Source organism: Dermacentor variabilis, chromosome 3 (assembly GCF_050947875.1).
Source record: "Dermacentor variabilis isolate Ectoservices chromosome 3, ASM5094787v1, whole genome shotgun sequence".
NCBI classification, from domain to species: Eukaryota; Metazoa; Arthropoda; class Arachnida; order Ixodida; family Ixodidae; genus Dermacentor; species Dermacentor variabilis.
In genome coordinates this window covers 202,635,895-202,657,573 of record NC_134570.1, presented here as the reverse complement: position 1 = coordinate 202,657,573, position 21,679 = coordinate 202,635,895, and the positions used below count along the sequence as shown (strand labels likewise).

The 21,679-nt window shown below is 46.8% G+C and overlaps 1 protein-coding gene across 1 annotated transcript in view; it reads right to left on the bottom strand.

Annotated features, from left to right (window-relative positions):
* Positions 1-21,679, bottom strand: part of LOC142576596 (fatty acid synthase-like) — a 192,089-nt gene that overhangs the window by 84,270 nt on the left and 86,140 nt on the right. The window contains exons 9-11 of the mRNA XM_075686790.1: positions 18,871-19,100; positions 5,938-6,141; positions 709-966 (exon numbers count right to left, since the gene is read on the bottom strand). Coding sequence (XP_075542905.1) covers positions 709-966; positions 5,938-6,141; positions 18,871-19,100 — 692 coding nt within the window. The remainder of the gene's footprint in view (positions 1-708; positions 967-5,937; positions 6,142-18,870; positions 19,101-21,679) is intronic.

Genomic DNA, 21,679 nt, shown 5'->3' with positions numbered 1-21,679 from the left:
GATCGATACAGTAGCGTCATGCGAGTTCAACACCCACCAATGCCGGCCCCTAAGTCACCAAGTACGCTGAAGAATTCCGGCAACTTGCTGTACCTTCACGAAGGAAAGTCATGCTCACCAGCGAAATCGACATTACCATGACCTCACCACTTCCACATTCCGTATCGGCTCCCTCGTTTGGTTGCAGGTTCTGCCCCACGCTCGCAATCTTCAGTCTAAACTCTTAGCTCAATACCAAAGACATTACCGAATTGTCGTCCGTACATTTCCAGTAAGCTGCGTGGCCAAACCACTGCCGCCGTCTGAGGACTCGCGGCGTCGCGGTCGCCAGACCGTACACGTCAGGCCTTTGAAATTGTATTATGGCTGGTGCAGAAGAGCGCTTGTAATAATGAATACTGCTATATTAACCAAATTAAATGGAATTGTATTACAAGAGAGTAATGTGCGATTAACTTAAGAGATGAAATATGGTGCACGAAAATATGCTAACCTTGTCTCTAAGTATAAGTGCTCCATTTTGACAATGGTTACACCTGTCCTGTAAGAATTCGGTGTCTTTTTAACTGTTATAAGTAAAAACGTGTTAGGCAACTAACAGTATTCAGAATGAAATACTTGCTATAGCAGTAAACATCCGAGAATTTCCTCGTTGACCACCTCCTGGCGCATATATGCTACAGTCAATGAAGGGAAATAATCTTTCACCTGAGAAAACGAGGCGAAATCATTCCACTTGGCGACGGTCCATGTTTCAGAGTGGTCCCAGCTGACGAGATGCCCGATGCTCGGAGTTCCACGTGGCACGGGCAGCGGTACAGGCGGATAGAGCGGTGACAAATCGAGTTGCACGCCTAGCAAGTGCAACTTCCCCAAGGAATTTAGGAAGTATGTGCGGTTGTCAACCTTGCGCTTCATCAGGCCGAGGCAGGTGGCGTCGGGCCCAATGGCACGCCGCAAGATAGCCTGCACATAATTGAGGAGGTGATAGTTACGTGGGTAGATGAAAAATATGCTATAATGTGCCTATGGTAAGCCGGGAATAGCGCTGTTGTATTTACCACACTTCATTCTGTGCTCTAATGTACGTAAATCTCAAACACTGCTACAAACAAGGATAAGAGACAGCGATGTGGAGCCCAGCTCTATATCTTCCCCTTTCTTCCATATACAATCCAGTGGAGTTTCTCACCCGCCGTGGTTGCTCAGTGGCTATGGTGTTGGGCTGCTGAGCACAAGGTCGCGGGGTCGAATCCTGGCCACAGCGGCCGCATTTCGATGGGGGCGAAATGCAAAAACACCCGTGTACTTAGATTTAGGTGCACGTTAAAGAACCCCAGGTGGTCAAAATTTCCGGAGACCCTCACTACGGCGTGCCTCATAATCAGAAGGTGGTTTTGGCACGTAGAACCCCATAATTAAAAAAAAAGTGGAGTTTCTCAATGTTTATTCTCCTGCCCTGAATGAAACAATGACCAGTTTTCGTCCAGAGTGCGCGCAGTGCGTAAAAAGCTACGAGACACTTTGGCTGAGCAGCGGAATAACCCCTCGGTTATTCAGATGAGGTTCGATCATTTATTTATCGATAACGTTCGTTACAACTTGGACGGTGTCTCAAACAGTTTAGTAATAGCTCCTAGTTTTGAATCTAGCGCAAGTTTTCCAAACGTATCATCATCACCATGTTAACAATCTCATCCCTCTGCCACAGACGTTGTGCTTTTGAATGTTCATGCGAAAAGCATAGGTAACGAATTCCTCAGCTCTTTTTTCTGGTTTCTTCAAGTCCTACTCATGTTATATGCATCACAGAAACAGGGCTTCATGAAGATATTCACGGCTCCTGGTTACACTGATGTCCGGTATGACTGTCAGAATAAGAAAGGCCATGTTGTTGCTTTGCTTTTACGTTCTGATTTTAGCTGTCTGGTTTTACCAGGTCTTCCCAATGTAGAATCGGTTAGGTACAGTTTACTAGGGCATAAGCAGAAATTGAAAATTTGTGGCCTTTATCGCCACCCTGATAGGCCTAGTGACTTTTTCGATATTTCCCATTTTATACATGACCATAGGCTAGACAGTCCTAACTTCATCGTTATTGGTGATTTTAACGTCCCTGGCATTCACTGACCTTCCCTTACACAATCCGCCACTACTGCCTCTATTTGCAGAGACTTAATTACGTTTTCTTTGTATGATAACCTGATACAATTAGTTGATAAGAATACGCGACAGAACTCCATACTTGACTTAGTATTTATCAGTGACAGCCTTGCTCATTTAGGCTTTAAGTATAATATCTTGGAACGAATCTCAGATCAAAACTAAGTTCTCGTACGTATTAACTGTCTGATCCCACATGAACGCTTTAGCAAATCCGCATTTCATGATGTTAACAAGGCTGACGGTACGTCGATCACTGATGCTCTGGCAGATAACTTTGACCATTTTTTGTCACTCAGTACCGAATATCGTGTTGACCGTCGTTAGTGATATCCTGCGCCAATAATTACGTTCAATTAAAAACACAGAAAAGATGAAGATTAAAATTCATTGGATTAATCGGGATATCTTGCATCTGTCACGCCACGTAGGTAGACTACGTAAATCAAAGCATCCTAATCATGCGCTTCGCGTTCTTTTAGAAAAAACCAAGGAGGAACTTCGCAATCGTACGAAAATTGCTAAGGATTTCTACTTGTTAGTGCAACTCTCTATACTACTTAAATCAAATTCCCGCAGGTACTGGACATCAATCTGACCTAGTGCAACGTGTACTACCTCTTCCATGATTAAAGACGCTATTACTATAGAGTCCGCCGTAGTTTTTATTGCTTTTAAATCTTACTTCCAATCTGTTTTCACCTTCCATAACCATCTAGTTCCAAAACTTAGTTATGATTCCGAAAACAATAAACCAGACGATATCGCAATAAGTTATCAGCGTGTCTTAACATAATCTTGAATCTCGACACTAAAGAAGTACCGGTTCGGATGGTATCCCACGTTATTTCCTGGTACCAAACTCACTATGGAGAGTTCGGCACCTTACAGCGATCTTTCAGAAATCTTTAGACTCTGGTGAAGTACCCACTAAACGGCAAACATCCAAAGTCCTGACTTTGTATGAATCATGTGATAAACATCTATCTAATTACAGGCCAATATCTCTCACACCCCAGTCGTGCAAGATGTTACAGCACATTATTCACAAACACATAATAAAATTCCTTATCTCTAGTGAAGTTCTAACATCTGCCCAGCACGGTTTCCGTCATGGTGATAGCACTGTAACGCAATTAGTTGATTGTGTTCATAATATTGCTTCTAACCTATACATATGTATAACCGGATGAAGAGAGAGCTGCCGGCTTCTGCAATTGGTTCGCTTTCTCTTACTTAGTTTGCGGTGCCTTGTCTAAAATCGCGGTGGCGCATGGTAAAGAGAGCCTTCACGCGTGGTGACGGCTGCAAAGCGGGTACCGTGGGGATATGCGCCGGCGTGAACGAAACTCACACCGTCGTGGCGAGTAAGAGATTTGGTGAGAGTCGTGGCACGTGCTGTGCGGCATGCGCGGTTGTACTCGGGGTGCATGTTTCTGGGGATAGGGTCAGCGTGAATCCAGGCTCGTATGGTGAAGGGGATCTGGTGTTTATGGCCGTGTTGAAGGTGGTAGGTGATACAGAGCGAGGTGAGGATATGGCGGCTCGTCGCTGTGAGAGTGAGTTTCTCCAGCTGAGAGCAACGTTGGGCCCCGATGAGCTCGTCCAGGGTGTTATGGACGCCTAGATGAAGGAGGAGGTCAGTGCTGGTGCAACAAGGGAGGTCGAGGGCATCTTTTTAGATACCCCATAGGAGGATGTTGAGTTTGGTTTGTTCAGCCTTGTACCAGTCTATATATGTAGCAACGTACGTGATGTGGCAAATTATGAATGACCGGTTGAATCGGAGGAGATTCTCCGCTTTCATACCCCCACGGCGGTTGGAGACCCGCTTCAAAAGTCTCATAGTGTTAGATATATTGATCTTCATATTGGCGATGCCCATTTCATTGGCACCGTTCGCCTCTATGAGCAAGCCCAGCACACGGATATTGGTGACGAGGGCTATGGGGCTGCCATTCGTGAGGTGAAGCGCGATGTCTTCGTACTGGCGTTTAGCAATGGGATACTTCGGACGGCGGCCACGCAGAGTAGGCCTCTACAGGAGGAGTTCGGACTTCGGAGGGGAGCAGCGAAGCCACGTGCCTTGAACATAGGTCTCGACTGTTTCAAAGGGGAATTGTAGTGCCGTTTATATTTGACGGTCACTGCCTTGATAGGCCCAAATGGTTATATCGTTAGCGTAGAGTGTGCGGGTGACACCGTCCACTTGCTGTAGCTCCTCGACAAGATCGATCATGACGACATTAAGGAGCATTGGCGAGATAATGGCGCCTGGATGGTCCAAAAAATTTTTTGACCAATCGCGAAGGGCTGATTGCAGAATTGGAATAGAAAAGTATCGAATGGCTTTATGTTAGAGCGCCCTTGGTTCATTTGCTTGCAGCGTAAAAGTGGCTATAAGCAATTAAAAGAAGCAGAAAGCAAATGGGGTAACTAACTAATATATTGAAGATAACAAAATTTAGTAAAACGTTCTGTACCTATGTCTTAAGTTAACGAAGTTTGAAACAAATCAAGTACGAACTCCAGAAATAAAATTAGGCGAATTCATAACGAGCTTTGAAAAAGTTCATTGATATGGAACAGCTCCACATACTCACGTGCCTAGTAAATTTTGTTGCCTTGTTACTGCATATGTGCGCTGAAAGGAAATGTGTAACCACGTGGCCTCTAATGAACCGACGGATGTGATGAAGGCTACTTTTGAAGATGTTATGCACTCGCTCCCGTTCATTAATGCAGTACCTTGCCCTTGCAATGTTGACATTTCCGCATGAAGTGATGCACGAGACACAGTGGTTGGTAACACAGGAGCCAAACGGATTTCAGTGCTTCACATGACCGTGATCCTCAACCAGTGTTGGCTTGACATCCACTCAATCGCTGCATGAAAATTTCAAGCCTAGCTTATTCTTTGTACCGACCACCTTGTGACTTTTTACTTTATAGATAAGTAAGAAAATGTGTTGTTTGAAAGGGATTCGCTACTGTGCACGAGGTGGGCACTGCTTCGTAGGGACCACTCAACAGAACTAAGCCTCAGAAGGTCTGTAGGTGCGCCCAACATGCAAGAAAAGGTTGGTGAAGCGTGTTGACTCCGTTTGCTACTATTAATAAATTAAACTATGTGCTGCTGTTTTGTTAAAAGCATTTCAAAGCAAATTTCTTTACCAATGGGTGGATGAGGATGGGTGCGCTCACTCTAGCATGCGCACTGATACAGGAATGGGCTGTGATATATAGGCATTGCTGTACTGCGTGAACTGGTTGCCTTTTTACCACAAAGTGCACTAATATCGTCAATTTTGATCTCGTCTTTTTGATTAGAGATTTTGATCCTCAGCTTAGTGATTTTTAATATTACGACACGTCGCGGGGATGCAGAGCCTGGAATCTATTCTCATTTTCTGCCCATTTTGTACATATCCGCCGTCCCTGATTGTTTCTCTTCTATTGGAGCCCATTATTTTACTCTAATACCTCACCTGTTATTTGCTCTACGCATTCCACGTCCTACCAAACTTCATATAATCCTTTTATTCTCAGCTAGACTATCACCTACCTACCCGCCTTAGATTTCTTACACATACTGATGTGTTCCTGTTCCTTGCTGTCAGGCCTGTCACATTACATAACATCCATTGTTGCGCAGTTCTTGGCTTCTTTACAAGTCTTTTCCTTAGTATCCAACTTTCGGGTTCATGGGTTAGATATGGTATAGGGCAATTATTGCACACGGCCATTCATTAAAAGAGTAAAGGGGTGCCTCACCTGCAAGAGGCAGTGTGGCGCTACCTCCACCAAGATGGCGTCCTGGGGCACATGCTGGAGCGCTTCGGAGAAAAGCACACGCGACAGGAAGCTGTTGACCTGGTACTCCGCCGAGCACCTTTGAGCCAGCGGTTCATGCCAGCGGTGTGGTGGCACTGAGGAGCTCAACCAGCGCTCGCTGCGGTGCTTTGGCTCCGGAATCACCTATGTCATATTCACGAACTGTTAACGGCTCAGCGAACAGAGTGTCATTGGCGCTAACGTATCACATTAAGTCTCATTCGTGATATAGCCTGCACATCGCCTCTAGCGGCAGTAAGTTTGATACAGGCGTCCAAATCGATGCTCCTTCTAAATTCATTGAGCGAAAGGGATTTTAGATGCGTACGGTCTCTCGAGTGTCATCTGGCACTTTCTGTGTACAATTCTATCGCAAACCACATGAATCATGGGTGTATGGGTGTTTTAACTATGGTATTCTATGTTAATGTTATGCCAAGAAATATGACCAGCAGACCATTTATTGTGTCAGCATGATCCCGCAATTAGGGTCATACATGTTACGCAGTCATTTATGTATGTTTGAACCAGTGCGTCTGAAATGTGGACTCAAATTTCTTGTCAGTCACATATTTCAATGAATATTTAGCTTACCTAGGGACAGTGTAAAACGTAAACTACGCGTGTTAATCGACGCTTTATCTGCAACGCCGGCTTGTTATTTTTCGTCGTGTCACTCAATGGATTGATCGCGTCTTCAAAAATCATCAAATGCTATGACTGCAATGAAAAAATGAACACAGCAGTGTGATTTACGTTACTGTATTCATCATCACTGAAATTATAAACTTAAACTTCTTTGATTTAGGATTTTTAGCCTACGCTTAGGGATTGGTAATAATACGATACGCTGTGGGATGCAAAGCCTGAAAGCTGTTCCCATGTTGTACCCATTTAGGGACCAATGCAAACGAGAATTGCGGTGACGCAATTTCAGATTCCCACAGAGCTGAATTTGATGTGATACGGCATATCTAGTAAAAAAGATGACTGGAAATTTCTCAAAGGGGCATTTTATTTCTCTTGTCTGGCTCTAAGACTCCGTGTTCTCTTGAACCTTACAGAGGAATAAAGCAAAAACTGTTTTAACGAGCTATATACGAGGGGTAATCACTTTTAAGCTATCCTGAGTTTTTAAAAATTACTTGTTCCAGATAACGTAATTCTTGTCATTGAGCTCGAATATTCAGAGAGGTGGACATTACATGTAACAGAAATGTAAACACATATACAACAACTTTTTTTTTTATTTGCTAAATACCTTCTTAATTAATCACTTTCCATCACATATAACAATTTATGAAATTTATCTGGTGAGTTTGCTAGGTGCATTCACTTGACAATAATTTTCTGAAGGACGCCAACTTGGCGATGTGCGCCATCAAACATGCCGTAAGAATGCCGTGTTGTTCCACTTACTTTTTAACAAAACACTGTGTTATGCATTCAAGCACAAGATTAACTGGAACAGCCTTCTATTTCAACCCAGAATTTGGGACATTATATATTAAAAGTGGCGTCATCCTGGACATTCATTTCAAGTGAGTACGCCTTTCAAAATGAACGGCTACAAATTGTAAATTGCAATATATGCTTTCAAGCAAATAATGAAAAAATCACTTAAATATTCATTTAAGAGACATGAATCTCTGTTTGATTTCTCATGCCAGGATTTTCCATCTCTTAAAATACTTCAGCTCAAGTAGATGCATTGTGCTATTTGCTACAGGCAACAGTTAGCGACTGCAGAAAATTTACAAATGATATCTGCCCTTTATTATCCTATTCTGCCTAACCGAAGCCGTTACCATATAGCTGTAATAGAGTGCGAATTCGAATGCTCAAAATGGCCCACTAATATGGAGTCACGGGGTAGCAATTAAAAATGAGCAATGCGAAGAATGCCTACGGTGAGACATGTGTCGCGGGTAAACTGTTATCAAACACGGCAGTTGAAAAACACGCCTCAGAACAAGACGCATCTAACATACACGAATGCCAGGTGGGAAATGCGGCCATCTATGACATGTAAAGAAGGAGCGTGAATGACTCGTGACAGCAGTGAGGTTCACGAACGCTCACCGTTAAGTAGAGTGGCTCATTCTACTTTCCAAACGCCTCTTCCATAAGGAAGGCGCCGACTAGTGCGGAAGTGGAAAGATCGGCTCCCGCTTTCTTAAATATTTTCGGTCTAATTTTTGTGTCACCTACCACTGAAATGCACGCTATTCGACACGGTTTCGTCTGAGGACTTCCTTCGGTGAGTGGCCCTCGCGCGGAAATTGTGGAACTTTTTGTGTCGACCACGCCGCGGCGACGCTTGGCGCGGGTAGGCTTAAGCCTAACCCGACGAAGGGGGGCATCATGCCAGAAGTAGAAATGGTGGTAGGAGAGGAAATCTCCTCCAAAGAAGCCAACAGACCAGGCTGGACGACAGCGTTGGGCAAGAGCAAGAAAGTTTGGCAAGAAACACCAGTTTCAACGAGCAAGAAAACCCACGTGAGCTGGAAGAGTGGCTGCCGCACGGCTTCCCCGCGAGGTGTGCTGCAACGCTTCGCAGTCTCGTCGAGGCTCCCCAGACTATCTAGGGAGCACATACGAATAATTGTCCGCCCAAGGGGCGGGCTGGACGTCAAGAAGATAAGCCAAATCAAGCTGGCTCAAGCCCTGGCCATGGCGGCTGCTCTAGCCCCCACAGAAACTGAGGGCCACGTAATCTGCCCTAATTTCACTCAGAACGTTCTCGTCGTCTCCACCCCGGAGAAGAAGAACGCCACCGCTTATGCATGGATCCAGCAAATCCGCATAAGCGAAGGACTATACGAAGTGGCCGCATACATCGCGGCCCCAGACAACACCTGCAAAGGGGTCATACCAGGTGTCGACGCCGATATCAGCGAGGCCCAACTCCAGCGCATGATCGTCAACCATCGTAACCCGAAGGCTCTGAAAGTCAAACGAATTAAGAACACCCCCACAGTGGTCGTCCTCTTCGACGGCATGAAAGTGCCTAACTATGTCATGTGCGGCGTCAGCCTTCTGCGCTGCACGCTCTACAAACGCCAAATAGAGGTGTGCTACGTGTGTGCCGGCTTGAGACATCGTACAGACGTCTGCCCCAACCCCACCAACGAGAATTGCCGGGGCTGTGGACTAACCTCCTCGCCCGATGACCACCAGCGTTCGCCGACGTGCGCCCTTTGCGGAGGCCCGCATCTTATGGCGGACAAAACGTGTAAGCAGCGCTTTCAAATCCCATACGTCGTACGCAGACGCCGACGGCGCCGTAAGCGCGCCAAGAACAAGCACCAGCAGCAACAGCTGGCCAAGGAGAACCGACCACGTGGCTCCAGCGCGGCGAGAGCCCTCAGGAGGGAGCGCTCCGTCACGCCCTCTGGTCGACAACGCAGCCTCTGCAGAGGGCGCTCTCGTTCCCGAGGGCGCTCTGCCTCCCTGGTTCGGATCCAGGAAACGCCAACCTGGGCCGATCGTGTCAAGCCGAAGTAGACGACGCCGCCTTCAAAGGTACCGCAGGTAGCATTGCCGGAGCATAAAGTCGATCCCAGAGTCGCTCAACTCATGCAAGAGGACGCTCGACTCAAAGCAGAAATGCAGCAGATGAGGGCCGACTTTAAGTCGATCCGTAAGTCGTACCCCTCGCAAGTCGAGAAGCAACAGGTGCCCCCCTGAGGAGAGCCAGAGGCGCTCTCGGGTAAACGTAGGGCCGTGCCGCCAGAGGGGGACGCTGACTCTGTGGAGACCGAGTCCAATAGCAAAGACTTAGAAAGCATGCAGCTGCCAATGCAGCAGTTCGCTGAAAGCGTGACTGTCCTCCTCAAAAGGATGGCGACCCTGGAAAGTGCACAAGCGGCGTTAGCTACAGCTAGACAGCCTTCGAGGGAGCCCCGTCGGGCACCTTTACCCGCAAGCGCCGTCCCCGTCAACAAGACGGTGGAATGGCCAATCCAAGGCGGTCAATCCCAATATGTTGGTCGTGCGGCAGTGGAAATGTGCCAGTTTCCAACGGCGCAAAGCACCACTGCAGCAATTCATTTCGGCACAGGCGGTCAAATCACACGTAATTCTGTTACAGAAAACTCACGATGACGCGCCCACCTTCCCGGGATACCGGGTTGTATCAATACGGGAGGAAGGAAAGCGGGGTTTAGCAACCTTGGTCGCACGTAAGTGCTCCTTTAAAGTACACAAATTACCAATCGGCAAAACTAGGGCGGAAATCATTATGGTTGAAATTATCCCTAACAATTGGCTTACGAGCAGTGTCTTCCTTTTGAACATATACAGCTCGCCGTCTGATCAACGGCAGGCATTCGCCACAATCATGACAACGGCGGTGGCCCTGAGCAAGGGAGCCTCCATAGTGATAGCGAGTGACTTCAATGCACCCCACATTGCCTGGTGATACCCGCGCCAATCCACCAAGGGCAATCTCCTTGTCCAGGCAGTTGCTGACTGCTCACTGGAATTGATTACGGGTCCTCAATACCCGAGGCGAACCGCCACGTCGGTAGTCCGAGACACCACTCCGGACCTGGCGTTCGTCAAGAACGCTCCCGGACAGGATGGCAAAATTTGCAAGAGAACCTGGGTAGTGAGCACTTCATTGTGGAGATTACCCTATGAATTAGCACAGCCCCTACCAGGGAATTTAACGTGACGGACTGGGATGCCTTCCGGAAAATGCGGAAGACGGACCAGACCGACTACGATAATCTCGATAGTCTGTTCACAAGACTACAGAAGGACGTACGAGCTGCGACCAAGGTGGTTAAGACAGACTTAAAGGTAGATCGGATGGGCGCGCGCCTTGCGCACCTCCTAGAAGCAAAAACTCCATCCTGCGACGCTGGAGAACGCACAGACTTCGCCGCCGACTTCGCAAGAAAATTGCGGAGCTCAATCGTACAATAGAAACTCATTCCATCGAACTGTCCAAACAACAATGGAATGAACTGTTCTCCTCGGTTGATGGGCAGATGAGAAAGGGGGCAAATGGAACCTGCTCAAACACTTACTCGACGATTCGCAAAGCAAAAACAATCAGAGACTAGCCATAGATAGCATAGCATATAATCAAAAGGCGGCGGGTGTATCGGAGCACGTCCTCCTTCAAGAGTTGGCCGAAAAGTATCACCCGCTGGGCCCCTCCGATGACGGGGATTTTCCTCGTTACCGGGAGGTGGGGAGCGGTGGGGGAGCTCGACGCCCCCTTCACGTAATCCGATATCTGGGAGGTGCTCCAAACGCTCAACGGCCGCTCTGCACCGGGCCCGGATGGCATCTCCAATAAGCTCCTCCGCTACTTGGATGAAGAATTAGTTGCGCTGCTCACCGGGGAGGTCAATAAAATTTGGAAAATGGGCCTCGTCCCCGACTCCTGGATGACAGCCTCAGTGGTGCTCATGCCGAAACCAGGCAAACCTCTTGCGCCGGAGAACATGCGACCCATCTCGCTTACGTCCTGCGTGGGTAAGGTGGCCGAACATGCCATTCACAACCGTATATCCAGGCACATAGAATGTAATGAGTTATTCCCTTACAACATGGTCGGCTTTCGGCCGGCACTCTCCACACAGGACGTCATGTTACTTATAAAGAGGCAAATCATTGATGACGACACTAGAGACACTCGGGGTATCCTTGCTCTAGACTTGTCCAAGGCTTTTGATAACTTCTCGCACCCGTTAGTGCTAGACGCCATCTCGGACCTGGGCCTGGGGCCACGATTCCATGCGTAGGTTAGCTCCTTTCTGAGGGATCGAAAGGCCACTGTCAAAATAGGGCAAATCAAATCCAAGGAATTTACATTGGGAGCGAGAGGCACCCCGCTACGGGCGGTCATCTCTCCCCTACTGTTTAACATCGCAATGAAGGGCCTCTCGGACAGACTGGCCACAGTAAGAGGAACGGGTCCCGCCCTCTACGCGGATGATATTACCGAGTGGTGCATGGGAGGGTCTGACGCTGCAGTTGAGAGTGTGCTCTCAGAGGCGCTCGACATCACAGAACACTTCCTACTAGACAGGGGCCTGAGTCTGTCACCAACCAAGTCCGAACTTCTATTGTATAGGCCCACCCGACGGGGGGTTAGGTGCTCCACACCCTTAGATCAAGTTCCCATAGTCCTTTATACGAGGGACGCACAACAAATCCACAGAGTGGATACCATCAGGGTCCTTGGACTCTTGCTGGAGTCTCGTGGGGGCAACTCACAGACTATAGCCCGCATTACCTCCAAGACGGAGAATATGCTCCGGCTTATCCACAGGATCTCGAACCGCAGAGGGGGTTTAAGCGAGAGCAATCTTCTCAGGCTCTACCACGCGTTTCTGATGAGCCACGTTAACTATGTAGCCTCCGCGTTGCGCTAGTGTAAACGGGATGAGGTAAAATCGACGCCCTCATGCGCAAAAGCCTCAAGCGCGTGCTGGGTTTACCACTGTCTAGCAGCACCGCGCGTCTCATACAACTAGGCTTGCACAACACCCTATCAGAGGTGATCGAGGCTCAAAGAGTGGCTCAAAGAATACGACTCTCATCATCGCGAGCGGGGAGACGCATCCTTGAATCTGTTGGATGCGGTCACCACGAAATCGCGGAGCGCAACGTGACCCTATCACCCGTGGTCCGAGATTCGTTCAAGGTAGATACCGTGCCACGTAACGTCCACCCTCAATACAATGTAGGGCGCAGGGTAGCCAGGGCTGGTTCCCTGTCAAAAGCGGCTGCGGCCACTCCGAATCTGGCATGCTTTGTTGACGCCGCCCAGTACGAGCGCTCTGATCACTATGCCGTAGTTTCGGTTGACTCCAACGGCACTCTCATTAATTCAGCATCCGTGCGCAAGGTTTCTGCCACAGTAGCCGAGCAGGTTGATGTAGCTATAGCACTGAAGTACCTCTATGTCCCCATATCTTTACAGATTCCAGGTCTGCAGCCCGAGCTTTCGCCTCCGGCTCGATCTCAAAGGAGGCGGCGGCCATCCTCGGCAGCGAGGGGGCTGCTGGTTTTCATAGCATCAAATGGTTCCCGGCCCACATGGGAATCAATGTGCACTCTGAGGTTGTTGACGCCAATGAGTTGGTCCATGACTGTGCGCGAGGTCCCATACACCGCGGCGGTCCAGGTGGACTCACGGGCGGCGACTTAGGACTGCACAGGGATTCACTTCTCCCCTTCCATGAAATCTTGGCACATTATCAACTCGCTCGACGGGCCTTTCCGCTACCACACCCTAAACTTAATAGACCACTATCGTCAGTATTTCGCATGCTACAAACGGGGTCGTTCCCCTCCAGGGGCCGATTCAGTCACTTTGCGCCTAATGTAGAAACCCACTGTCCAGACTGTGGCGAGGCGTACTGCTCCTTATCCCATATGATCTGGCAATGCCCTGCGTTATGCAGCTCATCGCTAACCACTGTAACCGACTGGGAGGCAGCCCTTAAAAGCAGCGACCTTTCAGAGCAACTACGGGCTGTCCAGAGGGCCTGCGACAGGGCGGAGGGCCACGATCTTCCTACGCCGACGTGGGTGCGGCCCGCGACGGCTACGGGGACTCCCTCAAAAGGGAGGTACCCTAACGCTGTTCCTCAGGACCATTAGTAAAGTCATTTATCTGTCTGTCTGTCTCTCTGTTCTCTTCCATAAGACTGGCCTGACCTGAACGAACTTTTCTTTATTCATTTTTGTACGTACAGATCACCCATAAGGGCATTGGAGCACGGGAGGCGCACAAAGGAATAAGTGAAAGCACTGGGATCACAAGTAAGGTCGACAGGACCTAGCGTCACTGCAGCTAAAACATGAACAAATATTTAAATGATGTATAAAAAGTTTAACATGTACATGAGAGGTAAATCACAGACATCACTCAAATTAGTATATTAGACAATGTTTATGATGAGAGGGTACTGTGCACAATTACGCGTCACTTTGTCTTCGTAAATGCGATTTGAGCGCGGCGAAGAAGCTATGTTCATTTAATGTAACTATTGCGTTTGGTAGGCTGTTCCATTCGGATATCGTGCGTGGGAAAAAAGCTGATTGAAATACAGATGTCCGACAGGAAATTTCACGTATTTTACGGCTATGGTATTCGGGAAATATACGTGGGAGGTTCTAGGTAAGCTCTGTGATCAATGTAAATTTTTTTGTTCATATTGTCGTTTAAGAGATTTAGTCGGAAAGATGCACGATGAAGCTGCAGGGAGTCCCAGCCTAGCTGCTGTGACGGTTATATGACTTTAATATAAAACGCGCCGCATGGTTTTGTATAGCTTCAAGTTGCTGTGTTAGCATTTTAGTGGGTGGATCCCACACTGTTGCTGCGTACTCTAATATTGAGCGTAAGTTGGATATATAATAAATTTCTTTCGCGTCACAAGTCACATTACGAAAAATTTCTTTTAATAAAGTTTAAAACGCCACCTGCCTTCAAAGCAATATATTCCACATGCTTTTTCCAGGTTAGATTATAACAGAAATACACAGGTAAGTATTTAACATCCTGATATATGGCTATTTGATGGTTATGTAAAAAGAAGCTACTGAATATTTTTTATGTTTTTATACTAAAGCTAATGTGGCAGCATTTTTTAGGATTTAGAGTCATATTCCATTTGCTGTACCATGCAATTATCCGATTGAGGTCCATTTGTAATGCATCTGTATCGTCCTCGTTTTCTATACCCCGATACAGTGCGCAATCTTCTTCATATAGACGAATTTTTGATGCCACTCCTGAGCCAATGCAATTTATAAAGATTAAAAATAAAAGTGGGCCGAGGACGGATCCCTGCGGCACGCCAGCTGTTACCGTTACGGAGTGTGATTGTGTGTCGTCGATGACAACTTTTTGAGTGCTGTCATGAATGTAGTCTTTTATCCAGTTTAAGATATTACTCGGCAAACCTAGGCAAGAAAGCTTAAACAACAGCAATGAAAGTGATACCATGTCGAATGCTTTTTGAAAGTCCAGCAATAGGCAATCAACCTGTTTACCACTGTCAAAAGATAAGAAAATATATGTGAAAATTCAAGAAGTTAGGCCATATATGACAAGCCAGCTTGTCATGTGTGATACTTTCTGGTTCTCTAACGTCGATTGGCAAGAGTGGTGAGTAGCATAAGGGAGACGTCACGCTGCGTGCAGAACGACAGCAAGCGAGAAAGCATCGCATAAGGCATAGCATACTGCTGTCGATTGCCACCTCCATTATGTCGTACACGGTGCCAGCATTGGTCGTAGTACGTTCATGCAGATTCCACATCATGAATTCAGCGCCTTATATACCTCCAGCGCAAGTCACGGAGAGAACGCCCATTATTGGGAAAATACGTTAATGCTTAGTGTGCTCAAGAACGCACGCAACAAGTTGAAGTTGCATAGCTTTTTTTTCCATGCCGTCACGAAGAGCTCACCAGGCATCTGTGGCACACGCAAACATGTACAAATTGTCCAGACATTCGCTGCAGCGACATTCCATGTTATACCACTGGTGATCTCAGACGTGAGTAGTGTTTTAAGGGTCCATGCTGTCGCAAAATGCGAAAAACATTTTGCGCACACGAGCTGGTTGCGGGAAAGAGTTTGCTTAGGTCAAAAGCATTTTACAAAGAACATAATTATCACTTGCACTAGGCCTGGAGGCAAACCAACGTTTTGAGGGAGCCATGAATCTTTTGGCAAAGACCGGCACAATCATTGCTAGAGCACAGAACAATAGCCTATGAAGTTGAATCACAAATGTCTATTACCGTGAACGTCTTGTTAAAGATGCTTACAGCGCACGAAAAGACGAGGACAGGAAAAGGCGCGGTACGCGCAGGCGTTGACTTACAACAGTATTTATTTCGAGTAAGGGAACCACGTATATAGGCAGCATCATGAATCGTCCCAAGTGCGCAGTTGGAAAGGCTCACCTATCTTTACGCTGGTAGGATAACTCTTGATACCATAGGGCGATTGATTGGTTTTGAAACGCAGTTATCTGCTAACATATCAATCATTTCGGCTTCGATAATTTCACGGGTTAACTGACGCCTGATGATGCCACAATGAAGCAGTCTTCGTGTACTGGAAAGTGTGTGGTGCGTTGATCATCCGTTGCACTGACATCGGAATGCCTACAGTGGCTGCAGTGCGCATCGAGGAACCCTCCCCGCTTTTCTTGATGTTACATATGTGATCCTTTAAAGGCTCGTTGAGGCATCTTCCGCTTTGTTCCACATAATACTTACCACCTGTTAATGGCGGGTTGCACACAACTGCCTTAGCACAATCAACGAACTTGTTTTGATGCTTCCTTTTACAAATTGGCTTTTCAGGTAAGCCAGGCCTGCTTTGTCTCCAGAAACCAGGTTTGTCTGATATCATGAATATATCTGATAAAAGCCCTAGACTCGTACCAACAAGCCACTCCTCCCATATCACTCGGCGCACTCAATATTGCTCAAGAGGGGAATTGCAAGGGCATGCCTGTCCAATGCCTTATGTAAATGAAGTCCTGAGCAGATGACGTTAAACTTTAACGATCAGATGGCTGCTATACCATAAAGCTAATCCATACTTTTCTATTACAATTTTGCAATCAGCCCTCCGCAATAGGTAAAAATATTTTTTGGGCAACTCCCCCTTCGCCTGTTTGTCGTGTGACGTAACGAAAAGAGCACTATCTGCCAATCTGACATGACGTCTACACACTAATTATGCATGATTCAAGCGAACAAAAAAAATAATTATTTATGATTACATATTGTTTCGCCATTAGCCTTTGGTTATTGGTCAAAAGGGATCAGGATTCACCGACTTAACTTGTCTGTCACCAGACGCCACAAAACCGCGTGAACTCACTGCGTCAAAGTGACGTGTATGCCATAAAGATGCATTAGTATGCCGAACAAAACTGTTATTCTCTTTGAACAGCCAGAAACTGACCCGTTCCGAAAGGATTAGAATATGGTTGCCGCCGATCGTTCAGGCACTGGCTACTCGCACTTGCCGGAAAGCATGGGTTTATCTTCGTATACAAACATTTAAGCGCAGCAGTATAACGTGATCGAGCACTTTCGTCGCGCAGACGACACAGCTCTGTCAACTCTTCCTTGCTGAGGAACCGTTTTTTCGAAATTTCTCAGCGTCCGTTGCACGGCGCCGCCATTTCAGTCAAGCCACCGCAAGCTAAGTATGAGAAAGCGGACCAATCTCAGAAGCCGGCAGTTCCCTCTTCATCCGGTTATCTATTTTCAGTGCGCTGGCTCGGCCCCATCGAATGCCTCTCCACTTGAGCGTGCTCGTCGCCTTTTGCCACCAAATTAGATAAGAAAAACCCCTGAATGTTGGAAATGATATTCGTTTTCAAAGAAAACAAAAGTGACCCCCCATAAATGAGGGGAGCGTTTGATTCGGCTGCTCAGACAACGCCGCGGGTCACCACCTGATGCTCGCATCGTCAGTTACGCAAGTTTGGCGTTAGGAGTTCGGAATAATAACATATTGGAATAATTTTACGTTATAGGGTCCGAGATCCTCCGTTTTCGCTGGCGAGTTATCCCACACATGTACTTGTTAGCGTTGCAGAGGGTCTCTTGAATTCAAATTTGTCTAGAAAGGCGTCCGCCAGCCTTACTCCAGCCGATTTCAGGAAAGTTGTGGTCATCCCGTACATCCATGGCTTAGAGCACCAATTAAGAAAAACAGTAAAACGTGCAAATGTCGAAGTAGTGTTTTCAGCTCCAACAGAATTGAAATGTCTGTGCAGACAAACCTGTCCTGACCTACCTCAAAAGCCAATTTGCAAAAAAGAAGCACCAAAAGCAGTTCGTTGATTGTGCTGAGGCAGTAGTGTACAACCTCCCATGAGCATGTGGTAGGTATTATGTGGAACAAAGTGGAAGATGCCTCAACAAGCGTTCAAAGAAACACTGCTATGACGCCAAGAAAAAGCGGGGTGGGTTTCTCGATGCGCACTGCAGACACTGTAGGCATTCCGGTGTCAGTGCAACTGATGATCAGCGTACCACGCGCTTTCCAGTATACCAAGCCTGCTACATTGTTGGCAGCAGCAGGCGTCAGTTAACTCGCGAGATTATCGAAGCCTAAATGATTGATAGGGTATCGGATAACTGCGTTTCAGAACCATCAATCGTTTTTTCGTTGAAATAGTTATCCTATCTGCGTAAAGTTAAGTAACCTTGCAAACTGCGCACTTGTGACGATTCATGATGTTGCTTCTATACGTCGTTCTCTTACTCATAATAAATACTCTTGTAAGTCGTCGCCTTTGTGTACCGCGTCTTTCTATGTCACCGTCTTTTCGTGCTCTATGAGCCTCATTATGTCACACCAACATACTCAAAACGCTGCGTTACTTGTCTTGTTGAAGCTGTCGACAAAAACAGGCGAGTGAAATGCACAAATCAATAATTATATAAAAAAGTTCAACTGAATGAAACGAATCTATAGTGGTTTAATGTTATGTCCTATAACTAAAAGCTAAAGAAAGAAAATAAGGAAAGCAGTAGAACTGGCTGGTTGTCTTTCTTTTGCACGAAATTCATTTGCCAAAAAGTGGCGAAATACGAAAGACAGCAAATGTCGAGGCGCACAACCAAGGTCTCATGTACCAATTACACACAGCATGCGCAGACGAAAGCAGCAGAACCGTGTCCAACAACTACAAAAAAAAAAAGATTGAAAACAACAAGAATGGCTGAAAAATTGCGCGCGATCGACTGGCAAACCTATACAATGGGCTGATATTGCTGGGCAGCACGTAGGAAAGAACACGGGGAAAGAATAGTGAAACCAGTGTTGGGAAAGGAGAATTATGCCATTTCAGATGGATTCACCTTTTTCAGCGCCTCTAGAAGGGCAGGTCCGACGACGCGCACGCGTTTGCTGTGGAAGGCCACGTTTCCACTGTTCACCATTCGCGCAAAAACATCTTCAGCCCTAAGCTTTTCTATGAAGTCCGAAACAGCGCCGGCTTGTCCAGACACGGTAACAGAATTCTCTGAGTTGTGGCAGGCAGGCTCCACGCCTTCTGGGCAGCGCTGTGCCGCCTCCTCCCACGTTAGACCTAAAAAAAGCGAACCAAAGAATGCATCGAATGTTCCAATAAAACACCGTTGCTCCTGATATCTTGACAACTTTTCTACGCCACATTGAATTCCTCCCTGGAGACAGCTGTGCAGATTTTCGCACTATCGGCTAACCTCGTATTACGGATGTTACGGGCTCCTTGTGTCACTGTACATCATGGTAAGCACTTCTTTTCAACACCAGGTGCATAGAAAAACCACCAAGTGCAGACGGCCAGGCCTCTTAAAAGTAGTAAGTCAATGTTTTTTATGCTTCGAGTGATAAGGGATATCGGGGACTACCTGGCTGGTGTTGCTTAGGCATCTGAGAAATTTGTAGTGCCTAAAGTACAACCTGAACAACTTTTGGCGGTGTCCTCGAGGGTAGATAGTACTCGAAGGCTTCTTTTTTGCCTAGCTTGCAAAAAACGGATGATTCAAGAACATTATAGCGTCTTCAGTTGCACTATTCGTACTCGCGCAAGATATCTAGTTTCTATAACACTCTGCCTGAAATAATTGGAACGCGTATCGGCGTCGGTGTACTCGTGCAGCAACATTGCAACGAACATAATAGTCACTTTGCTTCCGGAGCGACGACAGGACGGTCCGATCCGTGTTGTGGCTTGTTGAGCTGAGTTGTATCCAAAGTTATGCATAGCATAACCTGGCCTCAGTTTTTCAAGTGCACATCAATCTACAGACAAAGCATAGCCAAGTTATATAATACTAAGGGGCTTCCTCCATCTATTGTGTTGCAGAAAGTGCGCAGCAGTGTGCCTGTGAGTAACACGGTTGAGTCCGAATACTGGGTCGAACAGCCTGGCTATAAATTCCGTTCCCCAGTTGGTAATTACCACTGAAGCGTCATGCCCCTGAGGGCATCATTGCTTAAAAAAACCACGCTCCTTCAACTACGTCGCTTGCCTTCAGTGGTTTGGTAAAAGATAAGAGAGGGGCTAGTTAAAGCCATAATCGATCGAGGAAAGGCGCCAATGATCCGAATCGTAGCATTGCCATTTGTTGGGCGTGTTGGTAAATTGAAAGCATATTTAGCGCCAGCAAACAAGGACGGAAGGGAGACGACAACACAATGCGCTAACTTCAACAACTTCATTTTCAGGAAATACACCTATATAACCCATTCACAGTGGCGCCACCTTATCTAAATCTTACCCATTCAAAAAAGCCGTCTCTTTATCTAGCAGGTCGATTGAAGGGGTACTAACACACGTGTCTCTATTCTGCCAGATAGCCTGAGCTTCAATGACCTCTCGTACGTCTTTATCTTTGCGCTTCGCAAGAACCCGGCAGGATTCATACACCGGCGCACAGCCGATTCGGCATGGAAGATTCATTCGAACATGGACAAACAGGGTTCCATGTATTTCAGAGAGCGCAATGCTGTAACTTGGCAAGCACATATGACTGCCCAAATTCATGCACGACACACACGTCTAACTGTTGAAGCTAAGTGCCCCATCAAGCAAGTCATCCTGGAGGAATAAGTTTGTCACTCACCACACGAAGTAAGGCTAATGTGTAGCAAGCGTCCGTGCAAAAAGAGCGAAATTTCATATCCTCAAATTTTGTTGACAAGCGGTCGTTTTCCGTAGTTGAAGTGTTTTATTCCGTTAATGAGAGGGTAATGCTTGCGTAGGCTGTTATTTTGTTGACGGAGTCTTCTTAGCGCACTAGCTAAGAACCACATTGAGAACAGGTAAACCTGGTGACAGCGCCGTAAGTGTCGAGCGCCCGGCCGACAGCTGAACATTGGTCAGCATTGTGAGGAAGGCAGGAGAAGGGAAACAAAGATGGTGGAAAAGGATAGGGAGAAAGATAATCGATGGAGCTGGCATCTCTGCTCCTAGTGCCTGCTCTCCACCAATAAAATATAAATTGCCGATGTCAATGGTAATTGCTGTCGGGACGTTTACAACGATCAGTGTGAGGACCTCCGGCATTCGGACGATCTGTCACAGCTCTCGCAGCACCGTGCCCAATTTTGTGCTTTACACTAAGCCTATGTTTTTACTTGTGAGGCGTGTCAACCTCGACACAAATTGTGAGTTCCCAATAATTTTTTATAAGAAACGCACAAATCTCAATATTGTTCTAAGGCATTCTTGTTATAGGCTGCGAGGAAATTTACATTTACAACGACGCTGCTTTCGTCGGCTTCACTGCCGACAATTTCCTTAGTTAACTCACTAAGTAGTGAATAAAAGATTTTTTCGCAACCAAAATTACATTTCACTGTCATTAATTAAATCAATTATGTGGTTTTACGTGCCAAAACAACTTACTGATTACGAGGAACGTCCTAGTGGTAGACTTCGTAAATTTCGACCAGCTGAGGTTCCTTAACGTGCATTGAAATCTAAGTGCAGGGTGCTTTCACATTTCACCGCCATCGAAATGCGGCCGCCGTCGTCAGCATTCGATCCCGCAACCTCGTGCTTAGCAGCCCAACGCTGGCATTAATTACCTTATGAGAGGCGCATTTCTTGGCTTCTAAATCTCCAGATAGGCACCTTATCTGCTCCTCAAACACTAAAAACTCACACTGATATTGTCG